Raw genomic sequence first — 22,740 nt, forward strand, 5'->3', positions numbered from 1 at the left:
GGTGGGATGAGGTGGTAGGTAGGAAATGGAGGTGCGGCTTGGGGTGGGAGGAAGGGATGGGTGAGAGGAAGAACAGGTTAGGGAGGCGGGGACAGGCTGGGCTGGTTTTGGGATGCAGTGGGGGGAGGGGAGATTTTGAAGCTTGGGAACCCTGCAGCCCAATGGTATCAATGTGGACTTCACAAGTTTCAAAATCTCCCCTTCCCCCACTGCATCCCAAAACCAGCTCAGTTCGTCCCCGCCTCCCTAACCTGTTCTTCCTCTGTCCTATCCCTTCCTCCCACCTCAAGCCGCACCTCCATTTCCTACCTACTAACCTCATCCCACCTCCTTGACCTGTCTGTCTTCCCTGGACTGACCTATCCCCTCCCTACTTCCCCGCCTATACTCTCCTCTCCACCTATCTTCCTTTCTCTCCATCTTCGGTCCGCCTCCCCCTCTCTTCCTATTTATTCCAGAACCCTCTCCCCATCCCCCTCTCTGATGAAGGCTCTAGGCCCGAAACGTCAGCTTTTGTGCTCCTGAGATGCTGCTGGGCCTGCTGTGTTCATCCAGCTTCACACTTTGTTATCTTGGATTCTCCAGCATCTGTAGTTCCCATTATCACAGCTTTTAAAACTTGTTTGGATTTTATTTATAAAGGCCAGATGGCCCATGTTATCAAGAGGAAGCTGGCAGGCTCTTACGCGGTTTCAGAGTTTATCATTCTATAATGGAAGAATAAGGTCAATAATGACAGATACACACCCTTCTCATTAACCAGGAAAAATTAGGTGCATGATTATGTTATTCTCTATCTAGAGATAAGGGTTCAAATTCCACCACAAGAGCTGCTGGAATTTAAATTCTGTGAATAGAAAAGAATTGAGAGCTTGACTTGGTTACCAATCGTGATTGTGAATCAATCATGGATTAATATAAAATCCAACATAGTTCATTAATGTATTTCAATGAAGGAAATCTGCCATTTGTGTCCAGTGTTGTCCCCATGTGATTCCAGACCGAGAGCAACATAGTTGACCCTTAACCACCTGCTGATATGAAGCTTGTAAGTCACTAGTCATCTGGTGACCTGGACTTCAAATCTGACGTTTGTTCAAGGATGTTGTAGCAAGTGTTGGCATCACCAGCATGGTGTTACTTATGCAGAGAAGTAAAATAGAAAATAAATAAATCAACTCTTTAATCTTAACAGCAGCCTTCAAGATGATTTAATTTGTATGAAACCAAAATAAAATAAATGCACATTTACTAATGCAGTATCAGCCATGAAAGTATGTATACTCAATAAGCTCAGTCTCTATGTAACTCAGCACACGAATTACGTTGTCAATTCTAGCCCGTCCTTTAGAATGCTAACAAAGAATCACCCTTTTCACATAAAATTGGGATCTAACTGGCTGGCCAGATCAATTACAATCCATAATTACTAATTGCCTAATTATTGGAGCTTACAGATACTGGTGCAATTTCATCTCATTACTGTGTGCGTGCTACATTTAAAAAGGACATTTTCCAATACAAACAGCAAACATGTAAAGATCTAAGTTTGAAGATCTTCATCAATAATACTTAAAAAAAGGCGAAGGCAGTGCCCCTGCCTCTGGATCAGGAGGCCTGGGTTCAAGTCCCACCTGCTCCACAGATGGGCGATAACATCTCTGAACAGGTTGATTAGAAGATCAAAAGAAAATCAGGAAAAACATGCTTTTGAGCAATTTTATGATAATATTTGATGGCAATGACAAATTAAAAGCCAAGTAGCAGGGTTAAAGTGAATTAATACAAAATTTACACAACATTGCTACCAGCTGAAATGAGCAGATATATGGATCTTTCAACAGGTTCTGTCTCCTGGATTATGAGGTGCTATAAGCGTCAACCAGACTTTTGAGATTTTTTCCCCTTCCCTCACTCTCATTCGGTTCCTGATTCCTGCTCGGTAACTGCCACTGATATGTCAGCGAGAGGTGAGCAGGATGGACATCAAAGATGAAACCAAAGATTTAGATGGGAGCTGATGCTCGGAAAAGTACATCTTCTAATTGACATTTGAGATGTTAAAAACAACAACCTTCCTTAAAATTTTAAAAATCAAAATGTGAAGAAATGCAGTAAGACTGTAGAAAGAGAAATGCAGTTAAGGTTTCGAGTCCAGAGTGACTCTCCTTCAGAAGATTTTGAGGACTTCTTCCTCTTGTCCAGATTTGAAAAAGTTCACTAACTTTGGTTCCACTGCCATCTTTTTCTCACCTTCACCTGGTCCATCTTTGACTCTTCCTTTCCCTTCCTTGACTTCTCTACTTTCATTTCTGGGAATTAGGCTGCTCACAATGTCCATTACAAATCCATCGACTGTACAACAGTCACTGTGCCTCACACCGTGCTCCCTGCAGGGATTCCATTCTCACCATTTATCTATCATTGTAGCATCTGTTCTGATGTTCCCACCTTCCGTGGGGATGCTGAAAATTTAAAGTCGCACTCCAGAGAAGAGCCATATCGGATTTGAAATGTTGAGTCTGTGTCTCTCTCCTCAGATGCTGCCAGACCCACTGCGTTTCTCCAGCTCTTTGTTTTTGTTGCAGATTTCTGACATTCACAGTGTTTATAACAGCTGATAACAAAATGGTAATTCAGGTGGCATGTGGCCACATCAGGACCTTTCAGTACAGGTGACCACTAATTCAGTCAAAAGGTAGGTTCTAAGGAGTATCTTCCCATTGAGTGTGCAGGACAGTGAGAGACCAATCAGCCCAACTGCTCCATACTGATGTTATTCTGCATATGAGTCACCTCCCTCAACCTCTTTGTCTCACTCTATCCCTCGATTCTTTCTTCCTCACTTGTTTGTACAGCTTCACCTTATATGCCTCAAAGCTATTCAACTTAACCACTCTTGTACTAGTGAATTGCACATTGTCACCAGTCTGAGGGGGCAGAGTGGGTGTTTATGTAGGGAATTCCAGAACTTGGGATCTAGGCAGGTGAAGATCCAGCTGCCAGTGGTGGAATGAATAAAGTTGGAGATGTGCTTAGAGGCTCACATGTCAGGAGAGCACAGAATGAACTTGCAAAAACAGACAGGTGGACCTTAAAAGAAAGAAAAATGAATGATTTCCTGCCTACTCGGAATCGATGAGTGGTAAAGTGGAGCTGTACTTCTGAGTCAGTTCCTGTTGTAGTGTGCCTGTTAGCCTGCCAGCCAGTATTTTAGATCAGGAACAGTGAACCTTCGTCTGGTTGCATTTCTCAAAATATAGATTGCAGCAGCCAGGAGCCATTGACTGAATTGAACAATCTGGGTCATCTAGATCAGTGTGGCTAACTGTGACGCTTCCTTCCTTCTCTTCCTCTCTGTGGGCAGGCCTGAGAAAGATGACTCAGCCCTGTTACCAATGGGAAGACTCACTTCCTAGAAACAGAAAACAAAATCCTGTACTCCTGCAATGCCTTTCGTGACCTCAGAGGATATCAAGTTCGTTGGGGGCAATGAACTATTTTTTGAAGTGGATTCCCATTTATAATGTAGGAAATGTGGTGGCCAAGTTGTGCACTGCGAGCCTCCAAACAATGTGGTCAGTAACTAGATTGTCTGTTTCAGTGAAATTGAATGAGGGGTAAATCTTGACCCATACCAGCAGCAAGGAAACTTCCCCTTGATCCTCTATATTCACTTCTGCAAAGTTAGGCAAGGTTCTGGTTTAACAGTGCTTATGAGGTGCACAACTCCTGCAGTGCAGCACTCCCTCAGTACTGCACTGGGAGGGTAAGCCTGGATTGTGTATTCAAATTGTCAAGAACTTCTCAGTGACAGCAGGAATGCTGCTCACTCTGCAGTTTTAGCTTATTTCAAAATTACTGGAAGCGTATGGTAGGATAATCAATTTCTATTTTGCATTGTGTTATTCTCATGCTGTGATCATAATGGAAGCAGATTTAGTGGCAACAAAGACAAGACATTAGGAGGAATCCAGCAAAACGGGGAAGGTATTGACCTAGTGGTATTATTGTTGGACTGTTTAATCCAAAGACCCAGATAATATTCAGGGAACTGGAGTTCATATCCCACACCACAGTAGATGGTGGAATTTGAATTCAGTAAATATCTGGAATTAAGAATCTAATGATGACTGTGAATCCATTGTTGATTGTCGGGAAAAACCCATCTGGTACATTAACATCCTTTAGGGAAGGAAACTGCCATCCTTACCTGGTCTGGCCTACATGTGACTCCAGACCCACAGCAATGTGGTTGACTCTTACCTGCCCTTCAGGGAATTAGGGACGGGTAATAAATGCTGCTAAGCCAGTGACACCATCAGCCTGTGAATGAATAAGGGAAAAAAAATACAACTGGAGTTGAACTTAGGTAAGGGGAAGAATGAGGAAAAGTTTTAGTTTCATTTTTTTCTCACCTTCCTACCACTGATCTTTCTCCTTTAAAGATGAGAGAATAAATCTAAAAACCTCAACAATGTTAGTTCTTCTTGATAAAAGTGATAAATTGAGTCCTCCATCTGCCCTTGTGTCATCTCAAAGAAAATTTGATGGAGGAGCTTCTCGGTGCATTGGTAGAAAATTATAACAGTGAGGGCTGGAGGCTTATGGAGTTTGATTTCTTGAGATCAAATGAGTAAATGTAGTTTCTGAACAACCCATTCTGTTAAAGAATGAGCAGATTTCACTGGAACAACAGCTGCTTGCTGTTCCAGATCATTTTCCAGCAAATTTTACCAAAGACTGTTCTGCCAGTCAGCTGAGTCATGGCTGACCTGCTCCCCAAATCCATTGGGTACAGTAACAGACGGTAGATGAGCTAGATCTCAGATCCACAGGCAGGAGTCAAAATCCCATCAAGACAGGTTGAAGAATTTAAATTTAATTCATGGAAAAATATCAAAAATATTTGGAAAGAAGTAGTTTGCCTCAGCAATAGTAACCATACAACCTTCAAGTCTTCAGAAAAACCCACTATCCTGACGCTGAGGGAAGGAAATCAGCCAAGCTTACTGGTCTACTTGTGACTCCAGACTCTTAACTGCTCTTTGAAAAAGCCAAGAAAGCCTCTCAATTTCTCACCAACCTCTCAAGGTTCATTAGAGATGGCCAGTAAATGCCAGCGACATTCTTTAATTAAATCCTCTTGACTCTAGATAATACTGTGGGGAAAAGGGTTCAAATCCCACTATGGCAGATTGTGAAGTTTGAGTTTTTAAAAGATCTAGAGTTAAAAGCAAGTCTAGTGGTGGCCATGTAACATTGTTGATGACCTTTAAAAACCCAAATAGTTCAATAATGACCGTTAGGGAAAGAAATCTGCCGGTGTTGTTCGCTCTGACCTAAGTGCAACTGCATAGCAATGTGGTTGTCTCTTAGAATGCCTTCCGAAATTGTAAGCCACTCACAGGCAACTAGGAATGGGAAACAAGTGCTGGTCCTGGTAATGATGCACACATTTTATGAATGAATAAAACAAAATCCCTTGATATCCGTAGCCATTTTTTTAAAAAATGACCTTGAACACCTGGAATAGATTACTTCCTCTGTCCCCAAGAAAATACAAGCCTGTCCCAATAATCGGGCCATTTTTGTCCGAGTATCATTCTGCTATCACTGCACGGACCATTCCAAGACTGAAATGTCTTACCTTAAGTGAAGTGTCCAATAATAAACCCAGATACTCAAAACATACAGCAAACACAACTTTCTGCATTTTAAACACCACACCTGCCATCTTTTTGTTCCAATCTCCTTGAGATAAAGACCAACATCCTATTAGTCTCCTAATTATGCTTTGTACCTTGTTGAATGTCATCACATTCTACATCAGGTCTCTAATTAACAATGAGGGGTTGGATTCACAATAACTTGCTCCATTCTCAACCCATTACGCAAAAGAATGAAGATAGCTGAGTGGTTCTAGATACTTTCTAGCCAACCTGTTCAGAGATATTATTACATGCCTTGGAGCAGGTAAGGTTTGAACCTAAACCTTCTGGCTTTGAGCTAGGGACACTACTACTGCACCACAAGAGCCCCAGCCTTGTGGCTCTATACCGAACCCAAAGACCTCTGCACAACCCAACGCAATTTATAGAGAATTAAAAATGTAACCACTGATGAACTGGAAGAAATGTGGCAACCACTTGTACACATCAAGCTCCCACAGACATTAGTGAGATACAGAGGCAGCGTTTTGTTTTAACTGGCATCATGGATACTGAGCAAAACCAAACGTTCTGCCAGTGTACCCATCTGCAGCCAGCATGAGTGTCTATGGACAAGAGGAGGGAAGGTGTTATTTTAGTTTGGGTCAGGGGAAGGGAAGGTGTGACCCTTTGCTCTGGCTCATGACTGCTGGTTCAGGGACCCTTCACTGAGGGCCAGACAGCTGGGACCCAACTAAATACATCAGGAGCGAACAAGCCAGGGGAGTGATTATACACAGATTTAATCAGGATCCCAGCAGCTTCTCACGAGTGAGTCTTCTCCCTTTTACCCATTGCCTCGATAAGTTAAGAAGAGCAAAATCTGCATTTATGCGGCATCATTCATGACCATCCAATGTCACCAAAGCACTTTACAACCATGAATATATAGGTAACGTAGCAGTCAATTTGTGCACAGAAAGATTCCACAAAACAGTAATGCAATAATGACCAAATCATCTCTCTCTTTGATATTGATTGAGTGATAAATATTGGCCAGGACACTTCTGCCATTCTTCTGCAAAACATTGTCCAGAGATCTTTGCCATCCATCTAAATGGGGCAGGGTGGTGGGTGGGTGACAAGTGGGGCCTGGGTTCAATATCTCGAACACCCTTGTCGATGGTGACAATGCCCTGGGATGAGACTTGAATCCACAGCCTGGAGACTCAGAGGAAAGACTCTTACCCTCTGAGTTGCAGCAGACATGATGTAAATAGTAAAAAGCACATGCATTGAAATGAAGCTTGTTCACCATTGAGTTGGTGGGGGTGGGAGAAAGCAGAGTTTACTTAGTGCAGCTACATCAAGGGAGTAGTTTAGTTTACAAAAGCTGCATGGCTCAAAAACCCATCAGAATCAACAGTTGCAATTCTGTGCATGTCAATCACGGCTTCCAATAAACTGTACCATCTGTTGCCTCAGGGTGAAAAAGGTAAAGATTGAATAAACATCACAAATAAATGACTAATAATCTCTTGTGTTTACAAAAGGCGAGTTCAAAGTCTCCTGGCCCCAGAGGAAACGTTCATCATCAAACCACACAACACAGAAAGCAGATATTCAGCCCATCGCCTGTGTGTCTGTACTTTGTCCAGTCAGTGCCTCTCCCTCATTTCTTCCTCACAGACCTGCAAAAGTTGCAAGTTTCTCCCTCCACAGAAGCTGGCAGACCTGCTGAGTTTCTCTAGCAGTTTGTTTATTTTCATCGAGATCTCCTGCATCCACAGTTTATTGCTTTTATGTGAGTGTTTCACCTATACCAGGGAGTGTAGGTGGGCTTTCTTTTTCATTCTCAGGATGTAAGTCTTGTTGGTTAGGCCAGCATCTATTGCCCATCCCCAATTGCCCTAGAGAGGGTGAAGTTGGTGAACTGCCTTTCTGAGCTGCGACAGTCCAAATGCTAGGACACCACAATGCCACTCAGGAGGGAGTTCAGGATTTTAACCAATGATACTGAAGGAATGGTTGCACATTTCCAAATCAGGAGGGTGAGTGAGGAGCTAGAGGGCAATTTCCATTCGGTGATGTTCCCAATATGGCTTTTGCAACATCCCCCAATCCCTTATCCCTGATACCGCATCAGGTAAATCTTCTCTGCACACTGAAACTTGTGTCGGCCTTCCTGAGATCAGGGCCCCTAAATTGGACCCAAGTCCCCAGCAGCTTTCACTTCAGTTCTTCCTGTGTTGAGCCAAGCTGCTTCTCGTGCAGAGTAGTTCACCTCATTTTGTTTTTGTTTCTTCTCTGCACTTTATAGGATCCGGGTTCGGGCGGTGAATGGAATCGGTGCTGGCCCTTTCAGCCAGGCAGTGAAAGCTAAGACAAGACCTCTACCACCGGCCCCTCCGAAGCTGGAGTGTGCTGCCTCAGGCCCTCAGAGCCTCAAGCTGAAGTGGGGTGACAGCAGTGTCACCAAAGTACTGCCCACTGACATTGAAACTGTCTACATCCTCCAAATGGAGGAACGGAGTGGAAAGTAAGTACCACTGGGGTATCAAAGACTAAAGAAGGATAAATTGACAGCACAGAGCTAACAGCTGACTCGCATTCACCGGCAGTAATCACCAAATCATCTGGCCAATTAATTCACTGCTTCGTCTAAAATTGTGCTGTGCAATGGCTGGGTGAGATGGCGTTGAATTAACCTAGAGGGTACATGAGTTGGCATGGAGTGTAAGGGGGTGCGTGGGTAGAAGGTTTCTGAATCCAGACTGTGAGGACCTATGAGCTGACGGTCACAGAAACACTGGACTGAATCCACAACATTTGGAGTTAGAGATAACAAAGTGTGGAGCTGGATGAACATAGCAGGCCAAGCAGCATCTTAGGAGCACAAAATTTGACGTTTTGGGCGTAGACCCTTCATCAGAAAAGGGGGATGGAGAGAGGATTCTGAAATAAATAGGGAGAGATGGGGAGGTGGACCGAAGGTGGATAGAGGAGAAGATAGGTGGAGAGGAGAGTATAGGTGGGGAGGTAGGGACGGGATGGGTCAGTCCGGGGAGGACCGACAGGTCAACGGGGCGGGATGAGGTTATTACGTAGGAAATGGAGGTGCGGCTTGAGGTGGGAGGAGGGGATATGTGAGAGGAAGAACAGGTTAGGGAGGCGGGGATGAGCTGGGCTGGTGTTGGGATGCAGTAGGGGGAGGGGAGTTGCTTGGCCTGCTGTGTTCATCCAGGTCTACACTTTGTTATCTCGGATTCTCCAGCAGTTCCCATTATCTCTGATCACATTTGGAGTTGGGTCACGCTGTGGGACAGTGGGAGAGGGAGCAAAAGGTAGAAGATGCATTTCTCCTCACCCCACCCCTGCACCCCAAAAAAAGATCGAGTCAAATTGGGAATACAGGATGCAGGCTCACTATTTGCATCCACATCCCCTTTCGGGAAAATTGCTGATTCCTGCAGTTGGCATAGAAACTCCAGAGTTATGTCCTGCCTGCTGGATCTAAATGGTTTCAAATTCACACTTTTAATCTAAAAATAATTCCTTCATGTTTGAAATGACTAGGTATTAAAATTAAGCATTCCATGTTAACAAGATTTTACTTTTATGTTTCTGAGTAAAAAGATTTCCATTTCTGTTGCACTTTTCAGAACATCATGATGTCCCATAACACTGTTAGAAACAGTGTATAGTTTGAGAATTTAATTAAAATCCATACTTTGTTTGCTAAGAAGGAGGAGACAGAGTTTTGGTTTAATTTTAATATAGTTCTTGCTGCTGAGAACTCTGGATGTCTATTTGCATACATGAATTTTCAATGAGATTTTACAGCACTCAAAGCAGAGATTTGTCTTAGTGATTTATCAAAGAACAAAACTGCACTGCCGTCTAATTATTAGGGTTCAGGGACACACAAAGACAAACAGCTAGGAGAGAGTTGTTCAGATTGTGTGTGCACATATGTACCTATATTTAAACACACGTAGACTCCAGAGTGTGAATGGAGGAACGCTGGACCTTTTAAAGAAATCCTGCTATATCCCTGATTACATATGACTCCTGTGTTTGCTGTAATGTTTCAGTAACAGAGTTTATTTCATCGTCTAATTTAGGTGGCTCGGTGATAGATACCATTGAAAATAAAGCATCTAGTGATAAAGCATCAGCCACTGACTTTTATAGTTAAAACGAAGCTAGGGTCTATAACCCCAGTTTCAGTCTGGGATCTGTTTTCTTCAGTATTAATGTAGAATTTGAGTTGTTCAGCATAGAAACATACCCTTTAGTCCAACAAGTCCATGATGACCAGATACCTTATATTAATCTAGTCCCGTTTGCCAGCATTTGGCCCATATCCTTTCAAACTCTTACTATTCATGTGCCCATCCAGACACATTTTCAATGTTGTAATTGTACCAGTCTCCACCACTTCCTCTGGCACTTTATTCCATACACGCACCACCATCTACGTGAAAAAGTTGCCCTTTAGGTCCCTCTTAAATCTTTCCCCCCTCATCTTAAACCTAAACCCTCTCATTTCGGGCTCCCTTACACTGGGGAAATATCCTTGGCTTTTCACCCTATCCATGCCCCTCATGATTTTATAAACTTCTATAAGGCCATCCCTCAGCCTGCAATGCTCAAGGGAAAATAGCTCCGATCTATTCGGCCTCTCCCTATAGCTCAAACCCTCCAACCCCAGCAACATCCTTGTAAATCTTTTCTGCACCCTTTTGAGTTTAACAACATCTTTCTTATAGCAGGGAGACCAGGATTGAGTGCAGTATTCCAATGTCCTGTGCAGCTGCAACATGACCTCTCAACTTCTATACTCCATGTACTGACCAATAAAGGCAGGCATACAAAACACCTTCTTCATTACTTTGTCTCTCTGCCACTCCACTTTCAAGGAACAATGAACCTGCACTCCAAGGTCTCTGTTCGGCAACATTCCCCAGGACCTTACCATTAAGTGTATAAGTCCTGCCCTGATTTGCTTTACATCAGTTGGGATCATAACAACACTATACCAGCCATCATGTGTTGTACAACTGAATTGTAGTTATCACGTCTAATGCAGGAAAAATATTTGAAAGTAGTTTGATTTTGATTGCAGCTTAAGAGAAAAGTTCACTTTTCTTTGAGTGCTCGCTCTGAGCTCCTTTTGAATACAGTTTGTCTTCACAGACTCATCCTGGGACAAATTAATTGGTGAGAACAGAGGCCTTTGTTCAAGAGTACCAATTTTCTCAGAAAGCCTGTGTTACTCACAGCAATTTGACTCTAATTGATTTCCAGGAACAGTTGACACAATGAACTGCTTGCTGTAGTTTCCCCTGCAGGATCACTTGTAAATAACAGCAATGTGTAAAACGTAGGAGCAATTTGAACAATCAGCTGTACATATCACACATTAGCCCCAGGTCGAACAAAACTGTGGTTGTATCACTACGTCCTCTCACCCTTTAAAAAGTCCTCTGCTAATGATTGTTTGAGAAGTACAGCCACCAGCCTTTATCACTAACCAATTCCAGTCAAATCAATCCACAAGAGGTTTTCTTTTTCTTTTTAATACCCACATTAAATTTGTTATTTCACTTGCGATTTGCAGAGCTGCCTACACAATGATTACATTCCAGCAAAACAGCAACTGGAATCTCTATAGTGCTTTTTTTCTAATGTAGTAAAAACATTACAAGATAATTTCACGAGCGCTGTCAGAGAGAGATCATTCTGAAGAAAGGCTTGTTCATGCTTGTGATTAACAGGCAGAGTGTTGAAGTTCAGAAATCAATGCTCTTGAATATCTCAAAACCAAACAGTTATGAAGAACATATCATTTCTAAACCCTCAAGGCCACCTTTCTGTGATTCTCCAGGCTGATATTTCATTTCTCCTGTGCACCTTCTCGCTCTGGGGACTTTTGCGACCTCTATTGACAAAGTGAATGAATATCCCCACTGACCTTGCCCACACAATGATAATCTTTCACATCCAGCTTGGGGAGGAGATGGGATATTACACTCCAGGCCCAAGTGAGTCGAAATTCCCCAGATCCTCCCTGTGGCTGACACTGATTCAGTTGGTCCAAGGTGAGGAGAATCTAATGTGTCACGCTAAGGGCAATTGGGTTTGGATGAGTATGAGGAGTGGAAGGGAACATTCCAGCTCCTGAGCCCTACTGACCAAGTCTGACAATGTTCTGCAGAAATCATATTGGATTCAAAACACTACCTTACTGCTATTTCCACAGATGCTGTCTGACCTGATTTTGTCCTGCGCTTTGGTTTTAATTACAAAAGGGAGTTGTTGGCACCTATGAACATCCACACATATGCACGTGCAATCACCATCTTAGCACCATCTGAATGGCCAACAGAGCAGGATGCTGGGAAGGATTGTAGGGAACAGGGCAACTGGCCATAGATCCTTACATCACCAGCATGTGTCCTGGCTTTATCACCTAAGCCACACCCTGACTCAACAAATGTCCAACCGCCATATGATAGTCCTGATGGAGGCCCATCAATGCTCTCAATGCCTTTAGACAGAGGTGGGCACCAAAGGGGATAAAGTGCTTTATCTCCCTCACAACTCCATTTTAATTTAGCCCCTTCCCTCTCTCTGTACCTTGCCCTTACCTTTGATGGTTTGCATTGAACACAATGGGCTTTGCTTGTAAATATTTACTTGGCGCACACAGGTGATTACTGGTGAGTAGTAACTTTTTTTAAAAAACATGGAGAAAAGAAAACACAAACGGGATGGTGATTTTGATGGTGGGAAAGTCACTCACTTGTTCAGGATATCATTTCTGAGTATAAATAAAATGGAAAAAGAAAAAAATAGAACCTAATGGAGAAGGGAAGAGGGCGAATTCCAGAATTGAGAGACTTGGCAGTTTAAGGCACTGATACCTTAATGGAGAGGTGGAAAGGAGGAGTCTAGCAAGAAGCCAGAATTGGAGAAAGGCAGATATCTGTGCAAAGAGAGGAGTTTGTAGACAAAGGGAGGACTGAGGCCAGGAATTTGAAACCCATATGAAAATGAGAGCAGAATTATGCATTTCCACAGATGTTTTGCATCTCATTTTCCTGTTTCAACTTAACCATTTGAAGGTGAGAAATAGTGAAGTAGCCTATTCTGTCCCTCAAAGCTGGACTGCCATTGAATAAGACCGTGGTTATTTAAGACCACAGTCAGACAGCACCTTCCCACCAGGTGCCAAGACCCTTGACTCAGAATTCACAGACTTGACAACAGATGGCAAGCTAGAGGAGAAGATATTAGGACACTTCCTAGATCGATAGTTATCCCACAAGCCTCTGTGATCCTCTTACTCTACCCTCTTAGGCATTCAGAATTTTACAGTGGTCGAGCATTGGTAGTTGCACCTTCAGTTTTCTGGCCGTAAGCTCCAGGACACACTCGCTAAACATTTCCACCTTTCATTCCTCATAATTCATGAAGAATCTCAGTCTTCGACTAAGCTGTGGGTATCTGACCTCATATAGCTCCGTAGCATCATAGAATAGAATCCCTACAGTGAGGAAACAGGCCGTTCGGCCCAACAAATCCGCACAAACTTTAGAGCATCCCACCCAGACTCATCCCCCTATAGTCCACCTAATCTAGGGCAATTCAGCATGGCCAATCCACCGAACCTGCATGTCTTTGGACTATGGGAGGAAACTGGAGCACCCAAAGGAAACCCACGCAGACATGGGGGGAATGTGCAAACTCCACGCAGACAGTTGCCCAAGGGTGGAACTGAACCCCGGTCCCTGGCGCGATGAGGCAGTGGTGCTAACCACTGTGCCATTGTGAAAAGTTATTGTCTAGTGGCACTACATTATGCTGAGGGCTCTCTGGTCATGTCCTAGTGACCTTTAAACACACACACATCAGTTTTGCCAAAGCTAGACTTCAACTCGCCTTTCCAATTGGTGTAAAGCAGAGAACACTGAGAAAGTGTCCATTGTTTCCATCACCTTGTGAGCTCTCACTGGTGTGCCTTGATGCAACATTGCTTTGGGGGTGATCACAGAAATGCAGTCAAAGTGTGTAGCGCTGGCTAGTCCTGAGATCCAGCCATGGCTCATCAAGCAGCATTCACACCTCAGGGCAGAGGCAAGTTCCGTTCCAGGGACTTTGGCTCAGAATCCTGGCTAACACTTCCAGTGCAATATTGAGGGAATGCAGCAGTGTCAGAGGTTCCATCTGTTGGTACAGTCATTAAACAGAGATGCCCCCTCAAATGGACATAGAATACTATAGCATTATTTCAAAGAAGAGCCTGAGAGTTCTCCCTTATGTCTTGGGACAATTTGTATCACTCAATCTGCACACAGAAAATGATTATCGCTCCAATATCTCTCATTTGCCCAGTTGTTTTGCAACACTCAAGAAGCTCAATGCCATCTTGCATAAAGCAACCATCTTGATAGGCACCTATCCACCACTACCATACACAGTGGCAACAGTGTGTACCATCTACAAGAATCACTGCACTAGCTCACCAAGACTCCTATTGCAGGACCTTCCCAATCTGAAACCTCTGTTTCCTTGAAGGCCATGGGCAGTAAATACATGGGAGCATGCTAACATTTCTACCCTGGATCTGCTGCAATGTTCTGACAAAGCACAATGCAAGTTTAAAGGAAAGCACCTCATATCTGGCTTCTCTGATGCTGCTTGGCCTGCTGGTCTATACCTTGTTATCTCATTTTCTGCTCAGTCACTTGACATCTTCTAGGGATCAATGTGGAATTCCAGAACTTCAGAGCTTGACTACATGTTTATTCTCCATTTTTATTACATCCCCCACTCAAGCATTAACTGGTTTATTTTTCTCTCAGTATAAAGGACCCATTCTCTCCCTTTCACATTTTTGTTTTCCCCTATCATTACCAACCACTTTTATCATTTGCATTAGGCCTTAATAGCATCTGTTCCCTTCTACCCATCTCTACCATCATTAAATATATAAAATCCAATGCCTTTCAGTTCAGAAGAAGACGAATACTGAACTCATGATGTTAACTCTTCCTTTTCATGCCACAGATGCTGTCAGACCCATTGAATTTCTCCAGCACTTTCTGTGTTTGTACTTCAAGAACACAGCTTCCAATTATTAAACTGATGCCAATTATATTGTTAAGGATAAACAAATAGAAGGTGCTAATTGACTGATCATCTCTTTGTGCCTATTTTAGAAATTAGAGCAGCTGACGTATTGGATTAGGTGATCATTAGCAGATAGAGACGAATAATGCTGGACTCTCCTAACAAACAGACTCTCAAGTAATGCAGAGATCGTCAGAACTGCCAATGCATCTGTTTCTGGTTCTCCTTTTGACTTGGACCTAATTAACAGTCATCACTGTCACAAGGGTTAGCAGAGCTGGGCAACAAATATTGGTTTCATGGATTTGTGGTAGTGTCCTTATTTTTGGGCTAGAATGTTCAAGTTCCACTTGCCCCACAGTTTTGTCATAAGTAACAAATGCAGGCCTGGTCAATGATGTTCACATCACACAAACAACTTCAAATGGTGATGTGTAATTATTGTTTAATTTTGTGGAGCTTGGTTGCAATTTGGGTGCAGCAAAAACACAAAGCGCATGAGAAATTCTCCAGGTTTGGCAGCATCTGTGGAGGGAGAAACAGAGTTAGTGCTAAGTCCACCTGCATTCTGAAGGAAAGCCATATTGGATGTTAACCCTTCTTGTTTTTCCACAGATGCTGTCAGACCTTTCTCTAGCAATTTGTCTTTCTTTCAAATCTCCAACAACTGGAGTATTTTGCTTTTACAAGGGAGCGAACACTTTGTTTGGCTGGATAATGCTTTTGAGGTTCTGAAAGGCACTATAGAAATGCAGGTTGTGTTTCTCTGTCCTTCCAGCGTTGTTAATAACTGGAACTGCGTACTTGCTGATTCCAGTTCAACATTCTGTCCATGAATGTCTTTTGTGAGGGAAGAATTATTCCTTGCAATCTCAGGCTTCGTTTGTAAACTCACTCGCATCATTAATAAATTTTAGAACGTTTGTATGAATAGAGAGAGAGAGAGAGATTTCAACACTAGATCTTGTGCCAATAACGTGAAGAGATAAACAGCTTTGCAGCCTTCACCCCAAAAGATTGTAAGGACATCAATCGTCAATCGTCGCTAACCAGGGTGAAATGAATAAATATCATTCTACAATCAGAGACAGGTTATTACGCCCAGCACATCTATAGATATATATTTTCTTTCAGAGAATACCCAATTGATTATTTTTGGTTTCTCTTTTTGTCAGTATCTGTGATGTGAAGAATAATTACATTTCACACATGAAGGGTCATGGTGAGATTGTACTGTCAGTCACTTATGCCCATAGTTGCCCCCTTCCCTCCGCTCCCCCCGCCCCCACTGCCAACTACCCTTTCCACGTTTGCTCCCTAATTGAGGCACTGCCACAGAAAATTGCTGCCACCAGGCCCTCCCCTAATGATGCCCATTTTCAGTGGCCCCTTAGCATCATAAGAAATCTCTTCAACCGGTGAGTGGTCAGTCTGCGGAATCTTCTGACACAGAAAGTGCTTGAGGCCAAAACATTGAATGTTTGCTAAAGCAGGTAGTTATAGACCTCAGCACTAAAAGGATCAATGCGTACAATTTAAAAGCAGGATTGGGGTACTGTGTTGGATGATCATATTAAATAGCTATCAGACTCAAAGGGCTGAATGGCCTACTCCTGTTTCTATGTACCTTGTGGAAGGTCAGCTACAGAAGCCAACTTATGAGATTAAGGTTGAGATAGTGCCCCTCAGCCAAGGATAAGTGAAGAGAGACCAATGTTCCTTTTCCATTGAATATTTGCCCTCCATCTTATTCTCTCTTTGCTTACTTTTTTCTCCTCATTTTACCTCTTTCAGCCTCTCCTCCCTCCTTTCCTTATTCTTACCTTTTAACCCATTCCTTCCTTTGTCAACTTCCTTCCCTTATCTTTCCCTTTTGCGACTCCACCACCCCCCCACCCCCGTATTGGAGATCTTCTGTTAACCATCCATTCTCAACCTCACCATCTCACGATCTTCCTCTTCCTCTGGCCCATCTCAGAAGGCTAAGTGGAAGGTCATTAAGCGAACTTTACCTCTATAGGTTGATTAAATAACTCTAGCTTTAAGTCACCTGAAGCAGTTGTACCCAAAATGGCATCATGGGTCTTAATGCTTTCCTTTGCCAAGAGCTGTCTGGAAGCAGATAGCTTATCTCCAGGCCCTGCATGCCAGCTTTTGCTGGAATGTCGGAACAATGCAAGGGGATTCAAAACTCTGGAAATACAATCATGGGATCAATCCCTGACATTTTTTTTGAATCTAGCAAACGTGACATTTTCAAAGGAACACAAAATTACAGAAAATATTTTTCTCTGGGATTTCTCTTCCTATCCTCTAGCCATGAACCTCCCTTCAGTTCTGGTCGCCACATTACAAAAAGGATGTGGATGCTTTAGAGAGGGTGCAGAGGAGGTTCACCAGGATGCTGCCTGGTATGGAGGGTGCTAGCTATGAAGAAAGGTTGAGTAGATTAGGATTATTTTCATTAGAAAGATGGAGATTGAGGGGGGACCTGATTGAGGTCTACAAAATCATGAGGGGTATAGACAAGATGGATAGCAATAAGTTTTTTTTCCCCAGAGTGGGGGACTCAATTACTAGGGGTCATGAGTTCAAAGTGAGAGGAGGAAAGTTTGTGGGAGATATGCGTGGAAAGTTCTTTACGCAGAGGATGGTGGGTGCCTGGAACATGTTACCAGTGGAGGTGGTAGACGCAGACACAATAGTGTCTTTTAAGATGTATCTTGTCAGGTACATGGATGGGCAGGCAGCAAAGGGATACAGACCCTTAGCAAATAGATGACAGGTTTAACATAGAACATAGAACAGTACAGCACAGAACAGGCCCTTCAGCCCACGATGTTGTGCCAACCATTGATCCTCATGTATGCACCCTCAAATTTCTGTGACCATATGCATGTCCAGCAGTCTCTTAAATGTCCCCAATGACCTTGCTTCCACAACTGCTGCTGGCATCGCATTCCATGCTCTCACAACTCTCTGTGTAAAGAACCCGCCTCTGACATCCCCTCTATACTTTCCTCCAACCAGCTTAAAACTATGACCCCTCGTGTTAGCCATTTCTGCCCTGGGAAATAGTCTCTGGCTATCAACTCTATCTATGCCTCTCATTATCTTGTATACCTCAATTAGGTCCCCTCTCCTCCTCCTTTTCTCCAATGAGAAAAGTCCGAGCTCAGTCAACCTCTCTTCATAAGATAAGCCCTCCAGTCCAGGCAGCATCCTGGTAAACCTCCTCTGAACCCTCTCCAAAGCATCCACATCTTTCCTATAATAGGGCGCCCAGAACTGGACGCAGTATTCCAAGTGCGGTCTAACCAAAGTTTTATAGAGCTGCAACAAGATCTCACGACTCTTAAACTCAATCCCGCTGTTAATGAAAGCCAAAACACCATATGCTTTCTTAACAACCCTGTCCACTTGGGTGGCCATTTTAAGGGATCTATGTATCTGCACACCAAGATCCCTCTGTTCCTCCACATTGCCAAGGATCCTATCCTTAATCCTGTACTCAGCTTTCAAATTCGACCTTCCGAAATGCATCACCTTGCATTTATCCAGGTTTAACTCCATCTGCCACCTCTCAGCCCATCTCTGCATCCTGTCAATGTCCCGCTGCAGCCTACAACAGCCCTCTTTACTGTCAACGACACCGCCAACCTTCGTGTCATCTGCAAACTTGCTGACCCATCCTTCAATCCCCTCATCCAAGTCATTAATAAAAATTACAACAGTAGAGGCCCAAGGACAGTGCCCATTGGAACCCCACTCACCACTGACTTCCAGGCAGAATATTTTCCTTCTACTACCATTCGCTGTCTTCTGTTGGCCAGCCAATTCTGTATCCAGACAGCTAAGTTCCCCTGTATCTCATTCCTCCTGACCTTCTGAATGAGCCTACCATGGGAAACCTTATCAATGGATAGACGATCTTGATCGGCGCAGGCTTGGAGGGCCGAAGGGCCTATTCCTGTGCTGTAAGACCATATGAAATAGGAGTGGAAGTAAGGCCTTTCAACCCATCAAGTCCACTCCGCCATTTAAATCATGGCTGATGGGCATTTCAACACCACTTCCCTGCACTCTCCCCATAGCCCTTGATTCCTTTTGAGATCAAGAATTTGTCGATCTCTACCTTGAAGGCATCTAATGTCCCGGCCTCCACTGCACTCTGCGGCAATGAATTCTACAAGCCCACCAGTCTCTGTAATTTTCTTCCTTCTATGTTCTCCTCCCAGTTCAATCCTGTATCTCTCAACTCGGGCTCTTCAATCCCTTCCTCACTCAGTCTTTCTCCTCGCTCACAGTCATAGTGCTTTCTGAACTGTCCTGTCTCAAACTTGCATCACCTGCTCTCGGTTCTCACCAACTTTTAACTGCCTCCTCCACCCGGACACTCAACTTGCAATGCTTTCCATAAAACTAAACTGAAACTCATTGACAAACTTCACACTTGCTGTCACATCCCTCTTTCTCTCACTCACTTCCTTCTCTGTCCCTCAACCCCCTCACTTCAGTCAGTTTGATCATGGTCTTATGTGGATAGTTCATGTATTGGTAAAAGCTAAGGCCTGACACCTTGTTAGTGTATATTTATTTTGATACTGTCAAGGACAGAGAACTGGAGGTTCCAAACTGAACTAGTTCCAGCTTCTTCCTGGAATGTGAACACGTGATCACAAAGGTCACAACAACAATACTGTTTACCTCAGAGATTCATTTATACAACATCAAAACATTCTCACTGCACATTCGCCTTGACCCACTGTCTCAGCTGTAATTCCCAGCTACCCTTCCTCTATATTTCTCATCTCTGCCTCGAGAAAAGGTGGTTTTCTATTTCTCAAGCTCATCATCCCAAATAAGAAATTGAAATAGAATGAGAAAACATGCAACATGCCATTCTCTGTAGTTCAGTCTTTGTTTTTCCCCACTTGCTTAGGCTAGACAGGTGGCTCAGTGGTTAGCACTGCTGCCCCACAACGCTGGGTTCGATTCTGTCCTCGGGTAACTGTCTGTGTGGACTTTGCACGTTCTCCCTGCATCTGTGTGGGTTTCCTCCAGGTGCTCCGGTTTCCTCCCACAGTCCAAAGATGTGTAGGTTAGGTGGATTAGCCAGGCTAAATTGCCGGTAGTGTACAGGGATGTGTCGGCTCGGTGGATTAGCCATGGGAAATGCAGAGTTACAGGGATAGGATATGGAGTTAAGTCTGGGTGTGATGCTGTTAGTAGGGTTGGTGTGGACTCGATTGGCTGAATGGCCTGCCTACACACTGCAGGGATTCTACAATAATTCTAACTAACAATGTGCAAACATAGAATTATTTTGCTTCAAAACTCAGTTTTGTTTTTCAAAGTTGGACCATTGGAGTATCCCTTCCTCTCACACATGCCTTTACCCCTTTCCTCTCTGATCCTTTATCCCCAGTCTCTCTCTAATTCTCTACTTTCCTCTTTTTGACTCCATCAGTTTAATCCTTTTTTGGATTGCTCATAAAATGCAACCACAAACTGTAATGGCATAGAGTTAATGGGATTTCCCCTCTCACCCTCAAACACAGCCTCCTTAAAAACAAGTAAGGAGCATAAACGTCTGAAATTCATACTCCTCTTTTACCAAATCATTGGAAAAACAGAACCTAAATAAAAAACATGCAACTTTCTTCTGCTTTCCCTCCACTGATGCAGCCGAGCATCCTGAGTTTCTCCAACAATCTCTGCTTTATTGCACCTTTTCATTTGACTGAAAGGTACTGGGTAGCTGTGCTCAGATGCGGTATCTCCGCGTTACCAGTGGAGGTGGTAGATGCAGACACGATAATGTCTTTTAAGGTGTATCTGGACAGGTACATGGATGGGCAGAGAGCAAAGGGATACAGACCCTTAGCAAATAGATGACAGGTTTAGATGAGAGGATCTCGATCAGCACAGGCTTGGAGGTGTGAAGGGCCTGTTCCTGTGCTGTAATTTTCTTTGTTCTTTGTTCTCCTCCCAATTCAATCCGATATCTCTCAAGTGGGGCTCTTAAATCCCTTCCTCACTCAGTCTTTCCCCGCGCTCACAGTCATAGTGCTTTCTGAACTGCTCTCTCTCAGACTTGCCTCACCTGCTCTTGGCTCCCACCGATGTTCTCACCTGTTTCTCATATGCAAGAAGCTGTTTAGACAGCTGCCGTGTTGCTATGCTCATTTCATTCTGCAAAGACAAAAAGCCAACACATTAGGAACTGTCTGCACAGAGTAAAATAGCACAATAGAATATTCTCAGAAGCTCTGTGAAGTCTCTCGGGACGCATAATCTGCAACCCTTTAATTGTACTGATGCAGAATGCAAATTCAACTAGACCGTCCGAAACAGTATCATCAAAACATCAGTAAGCATCTATGCATTTGTTCTAACTGATCAAAACATTATTACAATTGACAACACATCTGCATCTGGTCTTTATTTTATGAACATAATGCAACTCCACAAATATGAAATTGCATAATCTTGCAGGGAAAACTCTAGTATTCTATACTTTATAAGCTTTACACGGTTGGAATCTCAAAGCCTGATGTGAATTGCATTCGCATGTTCATGCCAAGGAACTTCGATAGCCCCAAGTAATGTGTACTTCACCAAGAAGAATCCTTGACTAAAACGGACAAATATCTTCCCTTGCCATGAGTACACAACTCCTGCATAATGTAAATCTATCTTTCAGACGCAAATCAGATTAAATACTTGAAGGTCAGGTTCTTGGGAGATTCTGAGACATGCAAAAGATTATGTTAAATACAAATACAAGCGACAACTCAATTTTTTAAAGAGAACACAGAAGAAGCAGAAGCATCTCGATGGATTTGGCAGCATCAGTAAAGAGACAAATAAAAGTTAACATTGACCAGATTTCAGCAATGCTCAACCCACTTCCCACACTTCTGCCCTTACCCAATCCCTTCCTTCCCAGAACAAGGTCCCCCTTGCCCATACTTTCCACCCCACTAGTCTCCGCATTCACAAGATTGCACTCCTCTATAACACCAACAGCAGGTGCAACCATTGAACACGTCCTCCCCCCCCCCACCTCTCTACTGTCAGCATTCCTCAGGGACCATTCCCACCGTAATACCCTGCTCTACTCCTCCATCTCTCTTCCTCTCCCCATGGCACCTTCCCATGCAATTGCAGGAGATGTAAGACTTAACCTCCTCACTGTCCACAAAGTCCCAGACAAACCTTCCAAGTGAAGCGACGTTTCATGTTTACTCCTTCCAGTCTGCTGCACTCATTGCTCATGGTGTGGTCCCCTTTAATTTGGCGAAACCACATGCCAATTGGGTGGAGTGGTTTGTGGAACACCTCAGCACTATCAGAATTTGTACGAAATTGTTTGGGATTTGAATGCACAATCTTGCTGTCATCCTAATGTCCCTATCCTGTGCCTGTTGTCATGTTCCAGTGAAGCACAATGGAAGTTTGAGGAACAACAACACTTCATTTTCTGCTTAAGCATTTTACAGCCACAAGGTCTCAATATTGAACTCTATAGCTTCACAACCTGAATGCATTCTGTCTGTTCTCCATTTTTCTTACATTCTCTTTTCCTTCCTCCACATCCTTTACTTGTCTGTGCCTTGTTTACTTTGCTGTTAGTAGAGAGGTCTTACCCTCTCCCTTTCACACCTTAATTGAGACCCATTTTACATGTCTTTTTATCTTTCCCCACCTATAGCAACCCATTTGGCTTTTGGACTGTGCCTGGTCGTTGGTTAAAAGTATGAAAAGTGCATTCTCCAGCTCTTCTGAAGAAGTCATATCGGACTCAAAGCATTAGCTTTGTTTCTTTCCCAACAAATGCTTTCAGACCTGCTGAGTTTCTTCAGCTTTCTCTGTGTTTGCTTCAGATTTCCAGCATCCACAGTATTTTGCCTTTTTTCTGATTTTACAAAGGTCATGAAATATGTAA

The 22,740-nt window shown here is 43.4% G+C and overlaps 1 protein-coding gene across 2 annotated transcripts in view; it reads left to right on the plus strand.

Annotated features, from left to right (window-relative positions):
• fndc3ba (fibronectin type III domain containing 3Ba) overlaps window positions 1-22,740 on the plus strand; it is a 348,395-nt gene that overhangs the window by 296,108 nt on the left and 29,547 nt on the right. For both annotated transcript variants that reach the window (XM_048542804.2, XM_048542805.2), the window contains one exon: window positions 7,972-8,190. In XM_048542804.2, coding sequence (XP_048398761.1) covers window positions 7,972-8,190 — 219 coding nt within the window. The remainder of the gene's footprint in view (window positions 1-7,971; window positions 8,191-22,740) is intronic.

Source organism: Stegostoma tigrinum, chromosome 14, assembly GCF_030684315.1.
Source record: "Stegostoma tigrinum isolate sSteTig4 chromosome 14, sSteTig4.hap1, whole genome shotgun sequence".
Taxonomy (NCBI): Eukaryota; Metazoa; Chordata; class Chondrichthyes; order Orectolobiformes; family Stegostomatidae; genus Stegostoma; species Stegostoma tigrinum.